Source organism: Scardinius erythrophthalmus, assembly GCF_964197995.2.
Source record: "Scardinius erythrophthalmus genome assembly, chromosome: 3".
NCBI classification, from domain to species: Eukaryota; Metazoa; Chordata; class Actinopteri; order Cypriniformes; family Leuciscidae; genus Scardinius; species Scardinius erythrophthalmus.
Window position 1 is genome coordinate 60,055,318 of NC_138223.1, and position 20,063 is coordinate 60,075,380.

The 20,063-nt window shown below is 39.6% G+C and overlaps 2 protein-coding genes across 3 annotated transcripts in view; both read right to left on the minus strand.

Annotated features, from left to right (window-relative positions):
- Nucleotides 1-2,699, minus strand: part of LOC308687567 (cytochrome P450 3A30-like) — a 90,863-nt gene extending 88,164 nt beyond the window's left edge. For both annotated transcript variants that reach the window (XM_081360182.1, XM_081360181.1), the window contains exons 1-4: nucleotides 2,608-2,699; nucleotides 1,250-1,343; nucleotides 993-1,045; nucleotides 609-708 (exon numbers count right to left, since the gene is read on the minus strand). In XM_081360182.1, the coding sequence (XP_081216308.1) occupies nucleotides 609-708; nucleotides 993-1,045; nucleotides 1,250-1,343; nucleotides 2,608-2,678 (318 nt within the window). In that variant the 5' untranslated portion in view covers nucleotides 2,679-2,699. The remainder of the gene's footprint in view (nucleotides 1-608; nucleotides 709-992; nucleotides 1,046-1,249; nucleotides 1,344-2,607) is intronic.
- Nucleotides 2,700-6,761: 4,062 nt separating this feature from the next.
- On the minus strand, nucleotides 6,762-14,480 carry LOC308687565 (cytochrome P450 3A30-like). The gene is made up of 13 exons (XM_081360179.1): nucleotides 14,315-14,480; nucleotides 13,445-13,538; nucleotides 13,176-13,228; nucleotides 12,793-12,892; nucleotides 10,955-11,068; nucleotides 10,584-10,672; nucleotides 10,204-10,352; nucleotides 9,903-10,033; nucleotides 9,750-9,831; nucleotides 9,506-9,666; nucleotides 9,204-9,430; nucleotides 7,277-7,439; nucleotides 6,762-7,193 (listed from the first exon to the last, which is right to left on the minus strand). Exons 1-13 carry the CDS (start codon nucleotides 14,383-14,385, stop codon nucleotides 7,086-7,088), a joined length of 1,542 nt encoding a protein of 513 aa, XP_081216305.1. The 5' UTR covers nucleotides 14,386-14,480; the 3' UTR covers nucleotides 6,762-7,085.
- Between the last annotated feature and the right edge of the window lie 5,583 nt (nucleotides 14,481-20,063).

Consider the following 20,063-nt stretch of genomic DNA (forward strand, 5'->3'; position numbering starts at 1 on the left):
CTTTCCCAAGAGAAACTTTGCGTTCTTTTGCAAATCGTTTGCGTTCCCAAAGAAACTTTGCGTTCTCTCCCAAATCTTTTGCTTTCCCAAAGAAACTTTACGTTCTCTCACAAATCTTTTGCCTTCCCAAGAGAAACTTTGCGTTCTTTTACAAATCTTTTGCTTTCCCAATGAAACTTTGCGTTCTTTTACAAATTTTTTGCTTTCCCAAGATAAACTTTGCGTTCTCTCCCAAATCTTTTGCTTTCCCAAAGAAACTTTGTGTTCTTTTGCAAATCGTTTGCGTTCCCAAGAGAAACTTTGACTTCCCTCACAAATCTTTTGCGTTCCCTGAGAAACTTTGCGTTCTCTCCCAAATATTTTGTGTTCCTAAGAGAAACTTCGCGTTCTCTTGCTAATCTTTTGTGTTACCCAGACAAACTTTGTGTTTGCTCACAAATCTTTCTGTCAGCCATCGTGATTGACGATGGTATCATCTATCGGGGTTAAATCCTACATTGAAATATAATTTTTCCTCCCATCTCTCTTTTTTTATCATCATCGTGTCCTTCAAGGGTTCTGTAGTATTATAACACTATTACATTTCAGAATGATGATGGTGATTTTACCCTTCTGTTGGTGAAGAGAGAGTAACATTCTTTAATCAGGATGGTTTTGATGATGGATTGATCCATGATGCACAGAACGGGCTGCCTCGCATCGTAGATACTGTGAGAAACACAACAATTCAGAAAGAAACACTACATTCAGAAGAATCATTCAGTTCATTATAACTGTACGATTAATTCACTGTCATTATCCTGTTCTCATATTGACCATCATCCTCGGCTCTTCATTACAGATCTTACTGATCTCATGATGTTGAACGTTAAGACATGTTTGTCATTTCATCTTAAACTGAGTTATTTCTGTTTCAGATGTTCTGAAATTATTCTTTCAGATGATTTATTGAGATTGATCAGTGAAGTGTCATCGGTTATTCTCTCACTCACCCCCAGACTCGTCCATACTTCTTGAAACACTCAAGATCGAAATTATGAAACCCCTGAAAGCACAGCGACAGACGAGTTCACATTCAGACACGTTCAGAAGAGTCATAAGATAAACACACTGTTAGATTTGCATGGATCATTAAAGAACCTGCAATGGACTGATGGAGAACCAGTAGATCATCGAGATCCAGATGTGACCGAAGGTCAGTTAAACACAATATGAGACTCATGCTGTATTTTCTTTATAATAAACTCACCTCTCTATATCTCAACATCGTTCCGAAGAACGGAATGGGTTTGGGACCTGGTATTCCCAACTTCTTGAACTGACTGTGAGGCCAGTATCCATATCTAGAAGTGACATCAAAACCATTTAAATCACAATCCCAGCTGACAAAAATATGTTCTGAGAACTTTTTGCTAATGTTCTTATTACGTTCAGAAAATCCTTTTTTTTTCCTTTTTTTCTTGGATATGTGAACATTAAAGGTTGTATCAGTGATTTCAGCCCCCCCCCCAAAAAAAGATCACATTCATCAATCTTTCCTAACGATTCGCTAGCTGCCCGCCCCATAAGCATGCCATCAAAAAAAACGCGTCTCTGTAGGCAGCCTAGGCTCCGAGATCTGCACACAAAAACAATTGGTCTCACCAACCACTCAAAACCAAAACAAAGTGTTCCAACCAATCACCGACAGGGGGGGGGGGGGTGTTGTTAGGTTTTGAGCCAGCTTCTTCTTCAGCCCAATCTTCGCGTGCAGCCGTACACGAGCACAAAACCTCACAACACCCTCCCCATGTCTGTGATTGTTCGGAACACTATTTGTTTTGGTTTTGAGTGGTTGGTGAACCCAATTGTTTTTGTGTGCAGATCTCAGAGCCTAGGCTGCCTACAGAGACGCGTTTTTTTGACGGCATGCTTATGGGGCGGGCAGCTAGCGGATCGTTAGGAAAGATTAGATGAATGTGATAAAAAAAAATTGGGGCCTGAAATCACTGATACAACCTTTAAGGGAACATTCCATTTTATCCTTCCACAAAGTGTTACTTTTGAATGTGCCCTGAACATTCTGAAACAAGTAGTTATATATTAAAAAAGACGTTAGATGAATGTCCTAAAGAAAAATATAAAAAAATGCATAAATTATGTAAATTATGTTTTTGTGCTAACGATTTGAAAACACATTTTGAGAACATAAATAGTTTGAGTCCAGATAACTTTGATTAATGATACTAGAAGAACGTTTGTTCATAACTTTGAGAGAACCTTGACAGAACGTTCGCTGTTAGCTGGGATTTTAGACAGATCTTATAACACATACAGCATTAGATTTTTGAAATGGTTAAAGTCACGTCACCTTTATTTATACAGCGCTTTTTACAATACAGAATGTTTCAAATCAGCTTTACAGAGATAACAGGAAAATAATGCAACAAACTGTTTAACTGTTAGAATATCAGCTGATACAGTAACTGTAATAATCAGCCCTGTCATAACCATCTCTACATACACTCAAATGACTTACTTGTTTTTAGTCTAAATGACTCATTTTTATTGAGATTCTAGAACTAAAGATTTAAAGATTTTAGACAAGTAGAGTCATGAATCACTCACATAACCAGAAGCGCCACAAACAGCATGAGCAGAGCCCATGTTTCAGCGGAGAAGAACAGACCGTAGCTCATGGTTCCTGATCCCGAGACGCTCAGACTAGAAACACACGGCGAGGAGCCGGAGCTTTATTCTGCTCTCGGATTACACATTAACCAATGCAGAACACGCAAACACGAAGAACCTCTGCACACACTTACAAACACACTGCTCACCTCTGACCAGACTATTCATCAAACTACTACAATAATCACATGTTCTGCTCCAGTTACACACCCTTGTGTTTGTTTTCTGTTTCTCCTATTGTTTTGTCTCTTTGCCTCGGATATCACAGGCTCTGTTTGTTGAACGCTTCTCAGAGATGAAGTCATAAATCCCAGAGGAAAGCGAAATCACATGATCTCCTTAAATAATGGTTTGCTTTGGGCGGCACTGAGATTGAGTGGAGAGCAAATGCCTCTCAGATGTGTCTCGTCTGTAGTCTTAATGTACTGACTCTTTTCTCTTTAGTTTCAGATAGTTAAATGAAACTATTGCAAACCGAGCACAATCTGATCAATAGTATTTTCTATATTGACAGAGCTGAAGTTGAGTATCTGATGATTCTTCTGTTTGGTTCTAGATCATGATAACAAGTCTGTTATGTCAGTGTGAATCTCCAGATGAGGATGTGCTGCTTACTTCATCTCTTTCAGTGTTTGAAGTGGCAACGGCACTTTTATATCTTAAGCTGTAGAGTTTAAACCTCATATGAAAATGGTGGCAGGCTTCGGCTCCTCCTCGTCTTTTAGTTAGCATTATTCAGCATATTCTTCTGGGCGTAGCGCCAGAGGGAAAAGGTGTGTCACAGTTTGTCATAAATGCCGTTTACATAATGTGATGCAGGAGCGATACGAGAGTTTACCATCCAGAGTAAAGTATTCACTGCGTTCACCCATCATCACACTATTGTTTTCCTCCAGCGAAAACATAACGTGAAGACACTTTAGAAAATGTTATTTTCATTTGAATTTTTTTTTCATATTAAAAAATATTATATGTCATTAGATTAACATCATGCACAGAGATTATTAAAAACACAATCACACTGTGAAAATTTTTTGTTGGTTTAACTTAAAGTAGCCTAACCTCGTTGCCTTAAAATTTTGTAATTTAAACTAATAATTTGAGTTGATACAATGAAAGAGATTAGTTTATTCTACAGAAACTCAAAATATGAAGTCTTCTGAACAGCGTTCGTGAACCTAAGCTGATTTGGCAAAAATTTGTGAAAAGTTATATTATTCTAAATATTTTTTCAGTCTAGTGATCGACAGCACTCAGTCAATGCACTGATTTAAACTGCTGATAAGAGTGAATGACAGAAACAGAGAAACATCATGTAGTTTTTCGTTCTACAAAATAATCACCCAGCAGCTGATTCTGACATTTATACTGTAGCGTTAATAGAGTGATTCTGACAATTTAATTTAGCTCAAAGGAATTAATAATTAATTTATAGGGAATTCGAAAGAATCACTTATTACGACCGAGCAAATGACTCGTCCAGGGTTCATTTGAACCGGCCGTAACCATCCGCAGCAGATATAAATTTCCAAATTATAGTGAAACACTATTTATTAGCAAGGTAACTTAGATCAACAGTTTAAGACATTAAATTCATAAGCACATAACACAAGTAACACTTCTCTTTAAAGGTTCCGTATTATGCCCCTTTTCACAAGATGTAAAATAAGTCTCTGATGTCCCCAGAGTGTATGTGAAGTTTCAGCTCAAAATACCCAACAGATCATTTTTTACAGCATGTTTAAATTGTCATTTTTTGGGGCTCAGAAAAACGAGCTGTTTTAGTGTGTGCCCTTTAAATGCAAATGAGCTGCTGCTGGATGACCCAGGGGGCGGAGCTTCATGAGCTCGCCCTCAGTCTGTCAGGACAATTTCATCTCACGGAATGATGATAATATCAGAAACTCTCAGTAACGGTGTTCATTTCGAGTCGGACAATAATGCCTACAGAGTCAGAGTGCTGTATAGAGATGAAACAGGTATAGTTTAGTAGTTTAATTACGGTTATTATAACGTATTTGTCATCTGCTTGTATGTATCCATTATTTATTAATAGCCTACAAGTCTGCTGTTTCGGACCAGGTCCAAATGATGATCAAACATGTACTGATGAGTTTAATAAAGTTTATTGTACATCACACAAAAGATGAAGCATCAGTTTTACTTCAGAAAATCACCGTAAGAGCTGATCAGTAAGTTATAAGAAGTGCACAAGTAGCCAGTAGAGCTGAGGGAGCATTCCTGTGGGCGGAGGTTAGTCTAAAAACGGTTCTAGTGACGTCATTAAAGAAGGAAGTAGAGGGATGTAGTCCAAACGAGCCGTTCATTGTAGTCGACTTCTGTTAAATAAAATATCTTGCTTGGCATTGAACTTTGAGCTTTATAATTTTACAGATATTATTTATGCTCTAACAGCAACATTACACACTAACTAAAGTTTGAAACATGGGATCACGAAGAACGGGACCTTTAAAATACAAACAAGACTTTATTGATTATTCTAACACATAAAACTAATATCTAACACAAAAACACGCACACACATTCAAATGAGTTGCAGAAAGGAAGAGAGTGAGGAAAGAGTGAGTTTAAGAGTGAGAGGAGGAAATCTCAAGATTCTATATGCACTTATAAGACATGACCTGAAGAACCATCGATCGTTAATTTAACCCTTCTATCGTTTTAGACAGGTTATTAAATTTATATCAATGCACCAGTTCAGTTTAAGAGTCTGGAGGCTACTTGCCTTTTGGGGATTCCCTTCTGTCGTTGTAAAAGGGGGTTTCCTGAGTTCGTTGGCTGGTGTCCTCGTGCTGGGATGGATGTCTGGGGCGGCCAGTCACGTGGTGTTGGCGGATGAATGAAAGTCTTTGTTGAAGCTGGCTTTGCAGAATAAACGTGGACCGAAATCTTGCCGCAAAACTTAACTTAGAACCGAGACTCACAGCGGAAAATAAGAGAACTAAGAAAAGAGAGAAAATTGAGACAAAAGTAGTAAGATGACTTGAATGAAGCTGTTAACCCATGTTCTTCTGATCTTAATTTGGGTTCTTTGTCTCTGCGCGTCTACATGGTTGACTGTCTGGTTTAGATCTTCATCTCCCGCTTTGTTCTTGTTCGTTCATCTTTGTTCTGAACTAAATATTGTTGCTTTTTCTTGAGAGAGACCAAGCTTTGTTTCGGGTCTAAGATTTTAAACTCAAAAGTTTGTCCAACCTCCTGAAGAGATCGGATCAATTAGACACTGACTTTATTTGTCTCATCGTAAATCATGCATTATCTGGGATCTCCTTACTCTCCAAGCTCTAGCAGAGAGTGCAGAGGCCACAGTTTAGACATCATTCCTATTATAAGAATACGAAACATTTCACACAGATTTCAATCAAGCCATCTTTTGAATCAAGAGCATACAATCATACTGATATGAAACCCAACACACTTTCATTCAAACATCTAACAGTTATAACCATTAAATGACTTACATCTAAGCATATTAAACATGCATATAAGTGGTAGAAACAACATAGAATTATGTAGTTGCATGATGTTTGATTATAAGTCCGTCGAAAACTGTTCTGGGATCATTTTATGTATTGTTATAGGTAAAATCTCAGTTCTCTTGTGGCTTGAAGAGATTTTACACTCTGGGTCATTCAGAGGTCCTTAAGAAGAAGATGGTCTGTTTTGTATCTCTGTCGTGGGCTCGAGCAGCTTCTGCTGTTATCTTGATCGAGCACTGAGTTGTGCCATCTCTGAACCAATCATTCTTTTAAAAACCATCTCACATTGACAAGTTCTTCCATTAGTTGGGCTCATCTCTTCGAAGCTTGCATGGCCATAAAGTTCTTAGCTGGGGGTTTTCGTTGGTTAGTGGAGACTGTCTGGAGCCTGATTTTATGGCTCTGGCTCTGGAATGGTGATTTGGGGTCTGGAATGTTGAGTTCTGTGTGGAATTCTGTTTGAACATATCACCTGGAAGATTCATGTGTGTTTAGTTCGTTCTCCGTTGCTACAATACTGTCTTTTTAAACTCTGTTTAAAGTGAACTGGTTCAGTGATTGTTTTTAATAGACACGACACACACATCAGATGCATTTCTGCAGACTTTATTTCTTTGATAAATTTTATCATTTCCATGTAATATTTGAACAGGTTAATCTCATTTCTGCCGTTTTCTCAATCAACAAATTAAAACCCTTAAACACGAGTCTAAGGGAACAACAGAATTCGTCTGACATTCACTACTGAAGTAAAGTTGCTAAACCTCTCAGTCCGAGTCCGAAAGGCCCTGAGAACCTCAGAGTCGAATCCTCCTCTTCACTGAAGACTAGAGACTACGTCTTTTCTTTTATTTTAAAAGACCCATCAAACCTTCTCCTCGGACTGAAAGAGAAGTGTGCAGCGGACGAGCTGCGTTATGATTTGTTGTTGTTACAAACGTCTGAAGCTGTCCGAGGCTCGAGTTTGAGCTTGATGGGGTCTTTGGGAGCCAGTAGACCGCTTACGCCGAGCTCTAGAGGAACCTGTGAAGAGCAAGAGAAGGTCAGTGTGAGCGAACGAATGAACGAACGTCCTCCTGTTACCAGAGACCAACCCGTCTGCTCACCTGTGTCTCCGCACACACTGAGACGTCAAACCTCTGCAGGATCTCCACGATCGCCAGCTTCATGGTCACCTGAGCAAATCGCATCCCGATGCAGTTCCTGGGACCGAGGCCGAAGGGCATGTACATGTAGGGGTCAATGGTCTCCTTGTTTCCTTTAGTGAACCTGTTAATAAGGCAGGAAAGAGTCACGTTGGGTTGAAGTATTTATACAGACAATTACTCTAAAGAACCAATCTTGGGTTCCTAGTGCAACAGTGCTGCTTACTTGTTCAGTGGCCTTGGTTCTGGAAGTATTTTTTCCATAGTGATTTTACAGATATTTTATAAAGTGAGTTATAATCCATGAACCAAGCCAACCAGCTAACAGAGAATGTTCTCTCAAAGTTATGAACAAATGTTCTTCCAGTAACATAAATTGAACATTATCAGGGGCCGTATTCACAAAGAATTTTAAGGCTAAATGTAGCTCCTAACTGGCGAATTTAGGAGCAACTCCTAAAAATAATGGGCGTGTCACTCGTAACTTTAGGATTCCTAATGTTTTTTGACTAAGAGTAATTCACGAAGCATTTTAGCCCTAAAAGTAGCACCTAAGCCTGGGACAGCTTAAAAGAAGTCGAGAGGACTCCTAACTCACTAAGACATATTCACAAACCGCTTTTTGTGGCATTTCACGTCGCAATGTTTTGAAATGCGTATGCGGCGGCTACAGGAGCTTCCAATCGCGAAGAACAATTTTGCATTGTAGGCATAACTAGGGATGCAATAATGCCACCAACAACAACCAAAACTAGGCTACTCATTGCATGTAAACTAATTGTAACGTTTCATTGTGAATCAAATTAAATGTTCTTCTCTTTGCAAACGTAGGCAGAGGCATATAGTGACAGATTAATTCAATAATGTTGCAAAGCTATTGCATCAATCCATTTGTTTCATTAGGCTACTAGGCTATTTGTTTTGCCTTACTCTTTATTCATTTAGGCTATTTATTCAGTTATTCATCATCTTCCGTCCTTCGCACTACTTGTGTAGCGCATGCATTCTCAGACCTGTCACCTGTCACTCATCATCGTAGGGGAGGGGTTTGGAATCATTCCCGCGTTACAATCATCAGCCAATCACGGCGGTCACTTCAGTCAAGCTCGTGCATGAGTAATGACGTCATCCATAGCAACGAAGACTCACTCTTAGTTTAGGAGTTGTCATTTTTCTTAACTAAGAGTAGGTCTGAAAGGCGTTGTGAATAACTTTTAAGAGAAAACTCCTAGCTAAAATCTTTTAGTGCGATTTAGGAGTACTCCTAGTGGTAAGATAAAATGCTTTGTGAATACGGCCCCTGGTCTTTAATAACGTTCTCAAAATGTTAGTACAAAAACATTATTTATACATTGTTCATGAAGCAGTTTGGCTGAAATATTTTAGTTGGATGTATATCTAACATGTTTTTTAAATGTTACTACATTTTTAAGAACAATCAAAAGTTACATTCCCATAATGTTTGAAGAATGGAACATTTGCATAACCAATAAAAGTTTTTAACTCGTTTTTTAAAAAACAGGAAGTTAAAAGAGTTCTCTAAGTGCAGTTTTATTGTTTTGATTCCCTGATTGGTAGAGATTTATTTGGGTTTTATGGGTAATGTAGTTTCTCACAAGGATTCCCTTAAACAATTGATAAACAATTCTTTGAAAAAGTAATTTAAAATAATGTGGAATGATGGCTTTATCAAAAGCAGAGACCATTGATGAACAACCTTGTAGCTCACAGTAAGGTCTGTCTTTAATGTTTTATAAGTTATCAATAAAAATCAATTCCCCTATGTGGAAAATGAATGGGATTTTCAATTCCAGACCCGACTGTTGTGCTCTATTGTAGCTGGTGGAGCTTGACTGCATGATGAGAAACAGGAGAAACCCATCCTGACCTCTCTGGTTTGAAGCTCTCGGGGTTGCTCCAGTATTCCGGGTCTCTGTGGAGGGCAAAGGTCGGGATCATGACGACCGTATCTTTAGGGATAATGACGCCGTTGATTTCCACCGTTTTCTTGCAGAGCCGTTCGAGTCGAGCTGCGACAGGGAACAGCCGGAGGGACTCGTTCAGCGCGGCGTCCAGATAGTCCATATTCATGACGGCTTCGTAGTCCACCGGGGCCTTCAACACACAATCAATGGTTAAAGTCTCAAACTCCTCACGCCAATCCCAACGAGTGTTTCAATGGAGTACTACCTTATTTGGGAAGGTCTCGTCGATCTCCTCCTGCAGTTTCTTCATGGCCTCTGGGTTGGTTGCGAGATTGTAGAAGAAGAACGACAGAGTGCTGCTGCTGGTCTCGTAACCGGCGAAGATGAAGATCATGGCCTGCGATAAGATCTCGTGGTCGCTCAGACCTGCACAGGACACGGTTTAAGGTATGTGTCTTCACACATGGAAGAAAGATCTATCTCATGGTTAACCATCTGAGATGCTTCACCTTTCTCTGTGTGTTCCTCGCCAGGCTGAGTTTTCCCTGCCGTCTGAGAATCGACCATCAGCTGCAGGAAGTCAACTCTCTTCTGCAGGAATTCAGGAGAGTGGTTTAAAACATCATGACTGTATAGTTGTTCATGTTGAGGATTTGTTGTACCTTCTTGTGATCGTTGGCCACTCTTTCAGACTTGATCTTCTGTAAGGCAGCGTAGAAGAAATCAGTCACAGATGTTGGGAAAAAGCCGAAATCCATTTTGTCCAGAAGGGTGGTGGTGAAAGGAAATAAAGCTACAGAAGAAATTGTAAAAGGTCTTAACAGTGAATGTTCTCAGAACGTGTGGGAATTAATAGAATGTTCGGTCAAAATTATTTGTAGTTCTGTAAATACTTTGTTCACAGAGTTTCCTACGTTAGCTTTTGAAGTGTGCTTATCTGACAGGCCTAGTTGAGTTATTTACCACTGATTAGGAACACAGGGTTCAGGAAGTCAAACTTCAGCATTTTTTTTATGTTGGTCACAAATGGATCTTTGGGGTTGTTGAGGGAGTCGATGTCCACACTGAACGCTGTGCTGGTCACCACATCCATACTGTACGCACCGAAGAACCTGAACACATGCAGGCAAGAGAAAGCCATTATTATTCTCATCTGATAAACATACAGCCTATATACTGTACTCTATATGTAGTGAATGTTTCCACTCTCCGGGAGGTTATTAAAGTTGATTGGTGAGTTGAATTGAACACCTTTGCTCTGTTAACTATAGTGATATTATTGCGGCTCCGTTCTTATCTCTTCAGATAACTAAAAGTGTTTGTGATATTATGCAATGTCTCACTCTTTAATATCCACGTTTTCTCCTCGTGTTGCTGATTTCCCCAGATTCTCAACTAGAATTTGAGAGTGTGTCTTCATGATGCCAAACATCTAGAGTGAGAAGCAGAAGCACATCATCATCATAACATCTTCATCACACACAGGTAATGTTTGATATTTATTATGAAGAGAATCAAACACACACACATCCTCCTCAGCATGAATGATTCTGTAGTTCAGTTCAAATGAGACATTTATCTCAAACTGGATTCTTGTTTGTTTTTATTGTAGCACAATAGTACTGCCTTCACGTAACGCTTCAGATAAGCGATGTTATAAATACTGCTGTAACACTTGTTTGCGTGAGAATGATCCAGATAAAGACTCACGGACCTCCTTTAACCTCCCGCTGGTGAAGGAGGGTGAGAGGACACTGCGTATTCTCCTCCAGTCGTCGTCTTCAGCGATGGTCACGGCGTCGTACAGCGGCCCGTTCAGACGGAAGTTCTGTCAGATCAGAGGACAAATGTGTATACAGTAAAGCTAAAATGACAACACAAGCACTATCTCTGGCCAGAAAACATTCTAATGATTGGACCTTTATATTTTACCTTCAGATAAAAGATGGAAGTAAAAATTATATTTCTATGAATCTGCGTTCTCTCACAAATCTTTTGCATTCCCTGATAAACTTTGCATTCAATCACAAATCTTTTGTGTTCCCAAGAGAAACTTTGCGTTCTTTTGCAAATCGTTTGCGTTCTCAAAGAAACGTTACGTTCTCTCACGAATCGTTTGCGTTCCCAAGAGAAACTTTGCGTTCTTTTACAAATCTTTTGCGTTCCCAAGAGAAACTTTGCGTTCTCTCCCAAATCTTTTGCGTTCCCAAGATAAACTTTACGTTCTTTTGCATTCCCAAAGAAACTTTACGTTCTCTCCCAAATCTTTTGCATTCCCACAGAAACTTTACGTTCTCTCCCAAATCTTTTGCATTCCCAAAGAAACTTTACGTTCTCTCCCAAATCTTTTGTGTTCCCAAGAGAAACTTTACGTTCTTTTGCAAATCGTTTGCATTCCCAAAGAAACTTTGCGTTCTCTCCCAAATCTTTTGCGTTCCCAAGATAAACTTTACGTTGTTTTGCATTCCCAAAGAAACTTTACGTTCTCTCCCAAATCTTTTGCATTCCCACAGAAACTTTACGTTCTCTCCCAAATCTTTTGCATTCCCAAAGAAACTTTACGTTCTCTCCCAAATCTTTTGTGTTCCCAAGAGAAACTTTACGTTCTCTCCCAAATCGTTTGCATTCCCAAAGAAACTTTGCGTTCTCTTGCAAATCTTTTGCATTCCCAAAGAAACTTTACGTTCTCTCACGAATCGTTTGCGTTCCCAAGAGAAACTTTGCGTTCTTTTACAAATCTTTTGCGTTCCCAAGAGAAACTTTGCGTTCTCTCCCAAATCTTTTGCATTCCCAAAGAAACTTTGCGTTCTCTCACAAATCTTTTGCATTCCCAAAGAAACTTTACGTTCTCTCCCAAATCTTTTGCGTTCACAAGAGAAACTTTGCGTTCTCTCCCAAATCTTTTGTGTTCCCAGAGAAACTTTGGGTTCTCTCCCAAATCTTTTGTGTTCCCAAGAGAAACTTTACGTTCTTTTGCAAATCGTTTGCATTCCCAAGAGAAACTTTACGTTCTCTCCCAAATCTTTTGCATTCCCAAAGAAACTTTACGTTCTCTCCCAAATCTTTTGCGCTCCCAGAGAAACTTTACGTTCTCTCCCAAATCTTTTGCGCTCCCAGAGAAACTTTGCGTTCTCTCCCAAATCTTTTGCGTTCCCAAGAGAAACTTTGAGTTCCCTCACAAATCTTTTGCGTTCCCAGAGAAACTTTGCGTTCTTTTACAAATCGTTTGCGTTCCCAGAGAAACTTTGCGTTCTTTTACAAATCGTTTGCGTTCCCTGAGAAACTTTGCGTTCTCTCCCAAATCTTTTGCGTTCCTAAGAGAAACGTTGCGTTCTCTTGCTAATCTTTTGTGTTACCCAGACAAACTTTGTGTTTGCTCACAAATCTTTCTGTCAGCCATCATGATTGACGATGGTATCATCTATCGGGGTCCAATCCTACATTGAAATATAATTTTTCCTCACATCTCTCTTTTTTATCATCATCATGTCCTTCAAGGGTTCTGTAGTATTACAGCACTATTACATTTCAGAATGATGATGGTGATTTTACCCTTCTGTTGGTGAAGAGAGAGTAACATTCTTTAATCAGGATGGTTTTGATGATGGATTGATCCATGATGCACAGAACGGGCTGCCTCGCATCGTAGATACTGTGAGAAACACAAACAATTCAGAAAGAAACATTACATTCAGAAGAATCATTCAGTTCATTATAACTGTACGATTAATTCACTGTCATTATCATGGTCTCATAATGACCGTCTTCCTCGGCTCTTCATTACAGATCTTACTGATCTCATGATGTTGAACCTTCAAACATGTTTGTCATAAACTGAGACTGAGTCATTTCTGTTTCAGATGTTCTGAAATGATTCTTTCAGATGATTCATTGAGATTGATCAGTGAAGTGTCCCCCGTTAGTCTCATACTCACCCCCAGACTCGTCCATACTTCTTGAAACACTCAAGATCGAAATTATGAAACCCCTGAAAGCACAGCGACAGACGAGTTCACGTTCAGACACGTTCAGAAGAGTCATAAGATAAACACTGAGAGAAGACTATAGTATCATCCGTGTGATTGACACAGACAGGATCATATTAGATTCGCATGGATCATTAAAGAACCTGCAATGGACTGATGGAGAACCAGTAGAAACACAATATCAGACTCATGCTGTATTTGCTTTATAATAAACTCACCTCTCTATATCTCAGCATCGTTCCGAAGAACGGAATGGGTTTGGGACCCGGTATTCCCAACTTCTTGAACTTACTGTGAGGCCAGTATCCATATCTGGAAGTGACATCAAAACCATTTAAATCACAATCCCAGCTGACAAAAATATGTTCTGAGAATGTTTTGCCAATGTTCTTATTACGTTATGAAAATTTTGTTTCTGAATGTTCTCACATTTTTTTTCTTGGTTATATGAACCTTAAGGAAACATTCCATTTTATCATTTGTCAAACATTATGGAAACTTTTAAAAGTTTATCTGTTCTTTTAAAGAAACAGTTAAAGAAATGTTCTCTGAACATTCTGAAACTGGCTTAAATGCTTTAAAAGATTAGTTTAAAAGATGAACGTCCAAATGAAAAAAATGCTCCATGAACAATGTATAAATAATGTTTTTGTGCTAAAGTTTTGAGAACATTATTAAAGACCAGATCATTTTGATCTAACATTCTATGATTGTTACTGGAAGAACGTTTGTTCATAACTTTGAGAGAACGTTCCCCGTTAGCTGTGATTCAGACAGATATTATGACACATACAGCATTAGATTTTTGGTTAAAGTCACGTCACCTTTATTTATACAGCGCTTTTTACAATACAGAGTGTTTCAAACCAGCTTTACAGTGATAACAGGAAAATAATGCAACAAACTGTTTAACTGTTAGAATATCAGCTGATACAGTGACTGTAATAATCAGCCCTGCATCTCTACATGCACTCAAATGACTTACTTGTTTTTAGTAAGATTCTATGAGTCTAAATGACTCATTTTTATTGAGATTTTAGAACTAAAGATTTAAAGATTTTAGACAAGTAGAGTCATGAATCACTCACATAACCAGAAGCGCCACAAACAGCATGAGCAGAGCCCATGTTTCAGCGGAGAAGAACAGACCGTAGCTCATGGTTCCTGATCCCGAGACGCTCAGACTAGAAACACACGGCGAGGAGCCGGAGCTTTATTCTGCTCTCGGATTACACATTAACCAATGCAGAACACACAAACAGGAAGAATCTCTGCACACACTGACAAACACACGGCTCACCTCTGACCAGACTATTCATCAAACTACTGCAATAATCACATGTTTGTTTTCTATTTCTCTTACTGTTTGTGTCTCTTTCCCTCGGATATCACAGGCTGTGTTTCAAGGCGAGTGTCTGATGATTTGGTTCTAGATCCAGATGTTCTAGAGTCTGTTATTTCTGTGTGAATCTCCAGATGAGGACGTGCTGCTAGGGTGAAATGTTAATGTCATCTCTTTAACCTGAAGTTTGCCATGTGCATGCACCAGAATGTGGCGTATTCAGCGTCTTTTCAGCGTGCAAATCTTTAATTAGCTCAAAGTTGTGTGTGTTTTTAATAATACTGGTGATCGCCTCTTATTTAATTGTTCGTCTTTCCTGTAAAGTCATCATGTTTTCATCTTCCATCAGTCAGTCACTGAAGTTCACATGACATCATCAGGTTGTAATTACTGTGTAGATGGAGTTGCTCGATTAGATCAGCATGTGTACATTAATTACTGCCGCTTCATGGCTCATGTGATTTGGCAGTATGGAAACATGACATCTGTCAGTCCCTGGATTGGGAATGAGATGGCCAAACTCGGGTAGTGTAGTGATTTCACCAAAATACAGGTGTTTTTTCACCCAAAACTGCATATGATTGTGCAATAGGTGACACCAGCCCACATTTCAAGTTACTCTTGTGTTTCCCACTTAATCCGGGAACAAAGGAGGAGGAGGACTGATTGTGTTTCACTGCTGATTGTGATTCACCGAGGCAGGTCTGGGCATGTTCTCCTGGGATTGTGAGAAACGGTATAAAAAGAAGTTTTCAAACAATAAAGGTACAATAATCAGACAGAAATACCTGATGTTAGGGTACTTATTAGTCTAAATATACAGTAGTCAACATTTGAAGTGGATCAAAACTTTTCATCAAAGTTATACATGAGTTTTGAACAATACCTGTTCTTGTCTTAGGACAAACTTTGATCCACTTCAAATGTTGATTACTGTAATTACATTAACAGTTTTTGCACATAATGATCAGTGAATCTGTGGACAATAAAAAAACACTACTGTTTTATACTGTTCCAAACATTGAAAGCATTTTAAATCATATTATATATTTGTTATATAAAGTGAAAGGTATCAAAGTATTATGTTGTTGTGTTTTGTAATTATAATGGAGAGGGTGTAACTATGCGCTCATCTCACGATACAATATAATAAGACATATGGTACAAGGTTAACAAATGAACAGGCTTGGACTTGGTGCTGGAAGCCCAAAGCACAGGACAATAGAGACACCAGAATAACAATATTCATGATTCTGAAGCTGAAAATACAGAATTATTTTAGATGAATATGCTTGATCTCTGTCACTGAGATATATTTACAATAATGTCGGACACTTTTTACTGGTAACATCAGACATTTGGCATTATCAGGACCCACACATATTCCCCTATTGCATTATTATACATGATTTTCAACATTATATATTGTAGTTTAATGTAATTTTAACATTAAACTCTGTAAACGTAAAAAAAAAAATTTACAGTAATTTTCATTTTGGGTGAATAATATTGCTGCATTTTTATATACATATTACATATTTTATTATCCATGATACATATTGCTGCATTTTTGTATTGCAATATATTATGACAAGATATATTGTTACACCCCTAATAATGGGATATTCCATCACCGGTGGGAATGTTTATGGTGAGCTATCCAGGGAGCGACACTAATGATCTCTGATAAGAGGCCGATTGCTTGACTTTTACACGCACACACAGCACTGGAATGCTGATGCATGAGATATGACAAAACATATTTCACAACTCAGCACGTCAGCTTATTTTAATATAGGCTACTTTCATAGCTGCCAACTTTTGAGTTTTGCTTGGAGTGAGATTTAGCAGGGAGGGGGAGGGGGGATGTAAAAAATAATCTTGTTATCAATAATCAATAAGTGTATTGTGATTGTCAAAATATTTTAGTTACTAAACTGAATTTTATTAGGTTTAGTGACAACATGTTACAATGTTTACATGGTACAATTTCTGGTAAGCTATGGGGGTTTTTTTATTGACACAAATTTCACGATTTCAATTCAAATCTTGTGATTTGATTTAATATTCACTCATTTGGATAAATATTAGGTACACAAGATAGGGGTTCATTTTTCTCAAGGAAAAAAAAAATCTCACCTAATGCTGTAAACACACAGAGAGCCCTATCAGCTGGCAGTATTATTTAAGGTCAAATTAAATATAATGCGCTTTTTTTATTATAATAACAACTTTATTTAATGATATAAGTAAAAATATAATAAATATGTAATATAGGCTACACATATTTAGCAAAATACTCTCTATAGCTCTTTTTTTCTAGCCAACTAACGTGCTATAGCCATATTATGTTCATTAAATGGCTTTCCTGATGTAAATGTGACATAATTGTTCTCTAGCTGTTTTATTGACCCCTTTCCGCGATTGATCGATATTATGTATGAGGAATATACATTTGGTAAGTTGTACTGTATCTTTCAACATTGTTCATTTGTGTTTATTTACTGTTAGCTAGTAGAGGTGATCGGTTCACGTGCCGCTAGGGATCTGTCACGTCACATTTACAAGCGGCAAAACAGTATTTATTGTTTGAATTTCGTAATAAAACTGAAGATTTTTTATATCATAAGTAACTGCTCTGTCTAGTCTGTCGATCTCCGTGTCCTCTTTGCTTTGCGATTCTTCTGTGCGTGAGAAAATGGATGTGTGTCGTGAGAGTGTGTGAAAAGTGCAAGACAGTATATTATAAACTGGACACAGCGACCCCATAGGTTTCAACGGAGAAAAGTGAAGCAAATTAGAAGCACTCACTTCCTGATGGCTTAGCGTAAAAGTGTCAGTCGCGTGAGTCTCAGGGTGAAGGCCTTCCGGCAAGATGGCGAGCTAGGCGCACATGTTTTGCTGAGCTCTGGCAGAACTATTTCAATTTATACTTTTTATTGCCGCCTTCTCATAAACCAGTCTCAGAAACTCAAGTGATCAATTAAACACGTTTCTATTGCGTTCAGTTGTTTCTCTTGATACGCTCTAGATCGAACGTTTAAAAATTTTGACAGGAACATGGCGCATTCAGCAAACAGATCCTAAAATGTAACCATGGAAATGGATCACAATTACGGCCGAGAGAACCCAAAGGAAAGACGACGGGATGCTTCTCACATTACTCCAACCAAAACTCTTCAAAAAAAGGTGAAGCCAGACGACTGTGAAATCTCCAATGCAGCTTTCTTAACGGTGAGATTCGATTCTCAAGATAGAAAGCTGGAGGACATATCAGACAAAATTAGACAGAACAGCATCATGATTACGAACATCTCCAAATCAGTGGAGTTTAATGCTGCGGAGATTAAGGAATACAAGCAAAAATATGTCGTCTTGGAAAAGAAAACCGCAGTTCTTGAGAAGTCTAATGTGGAGTTAAGGATGAAAACGTCCGAGCTTAAGCGTTATAAGCGGAGAGGGAATCTTTGTATTAAAGGGATGAAAGAGCATGTTGACGAGGATGCACGGAAAGAGGTGACTGAACTCTTAGATGTCGTTGATTCGGTTCACCGGGTTGGAAAAAAGGAGAGTGGAAGACACCGTCAAATGATTGTTCAGTTCACCATGCGTAAATATAGAGACGAAATCTGGAAGATTACAAAGAACTCGCAGCTGTGCACTGAACGTGGAATCCGGTTCGCGGAGGATCTGTCAGCCGAGGACCGGAGTGCTCGTGCAGCTCTTTGGCCGCTCATCTAGGAAGCCAGAAGCGCCGGAAAGAAGGCTTACTATCGCGGTCCATTGGGATACATCGACGGCCGTTTAATCTCAACTACAAATCAAAGCGTGGGCTGATTTCTGCCATGAAACTATGAAGAGGCTGTACGTTGTGAGAACTAAATATGACACTCATCTGCCAGAGCATCAGTTCATATTATTTTGTTTTGATTTTGTGTTAAATCCTAATAACCAGAGTTATTCTATCCTCATAGGGATTGGTTATAGTGTTTTGTTAATACTGTTTTTCTTGTTCTCTGTTTAAACTTAGTAGCTGCATTTCTTTTCTTTCACTAAATGTTAGGGGTCTGAGAGACAATATAAAAAGAAAAGTGCAGGAAACTCATTCAAATGGCAGTGATTGTACTTTTTGGTCTAATCAGTGGGGTGAACCTGTTTGATTTGCTCATGGCACAACTCGCTCAGGAGGTGTTGCTTTTCTGTTTAACAATTTCCCTGGGGAACGTGTCGAGTCAAGATCTAGCTTGGATGGACATTGGTTATTTTGCATTCAAAAAATTGAACATTGTTACATTATCTTAGGAAATGTGTATGGTTATAACAATTTTTCCCAAAACAAATCTTTAATTTCAGAAATTGCACTGATATTAGAGGAAATGAAAACGTTTCGGTTACTCACGTAACCTCTGTTCTCTCTAGAAGAGGGAACGAGTATTGCGTAGTTGCTTACGCTACGGGAAAGCCTTTCTTTCTCGAGATACTGAAGCCAAAAATTATCCTTAATTTTTATAATCTTGTCAACGCAGTGCGGCAGCCTGCAGACCTAGGGCAAGCTAACTAGCGTGCCCATTGGCTGCCCTGCGGCAACTGCAGCAGCCTACCGCTGAGCCCTTGGCGTGACGTCACGACCAATGAGCGCGCTTGGCGCGCTTAATGCGTCACAGCCCGCGAAAAGGGGTGTGGCTTAGCGTATATAAACAGGGCTCGGAGGCTGCTTCTCTGGTTTCTGTCGCATGAAGCGAAATGAGCTCGTGGCGCGAGCACGGCGGGCTACGCAATACTCGTTCCCTCTTCTAGAGAGAACAGAGGTTACGTGAGTAACCGAAACGTTCTCTTACGAGAGGTTCTCTCGTATTGCGTAGTTGCTTACGCTACGGGAACGCCCTTGTCAACGCCGTGCGCGCCCAGCATCCACTGAATGAGTCCCAGAGAGAGCCCGGGGAACGTGATAGCGGAGAGCCGGGCAGCCCGAAGAGGGCTAGCGCCGTACATAAGCACACACTAGGGGGTTAGGAGCGGCACGGCCGGTCCTAACTGACAATTCCCTGCATAGTGCAGCTCAACCAGTAGAGCTAAATCACACAACGTAGCCCGCCCACAGATAGTGGGCTGGCATACGCGAGACTTAGACTGATAAGACTTTCGCCTGCAAGGCGGGAACATCCAGGTTGTAAAACCTAACAAACGTGGAGGGGGAGGCCCAGCCTGCCGCTGCACAAATGTCATGAATGGGAATCCCGCTGGACCATGCCCACGACGAGGCCATGCCTCTAGTGGAATGAGCTCGAACGCCCAATGGGCACTGCAGGTCTTTAGACGCATAAGCAGCAGCAATAGCGTCCACTATCCATCTGGACAGGCTGTGTTTCGAGGCGGCGAGACCCTTGGTGCGCCCACCAAACGAAACAAAGAGCTGATCCGAGCGCCTGAAAGCGGCGGACCGTGAAATGTAGTTTCTCAACGCCCTGACCGGGCAGAGGAGATTACTATCGGCC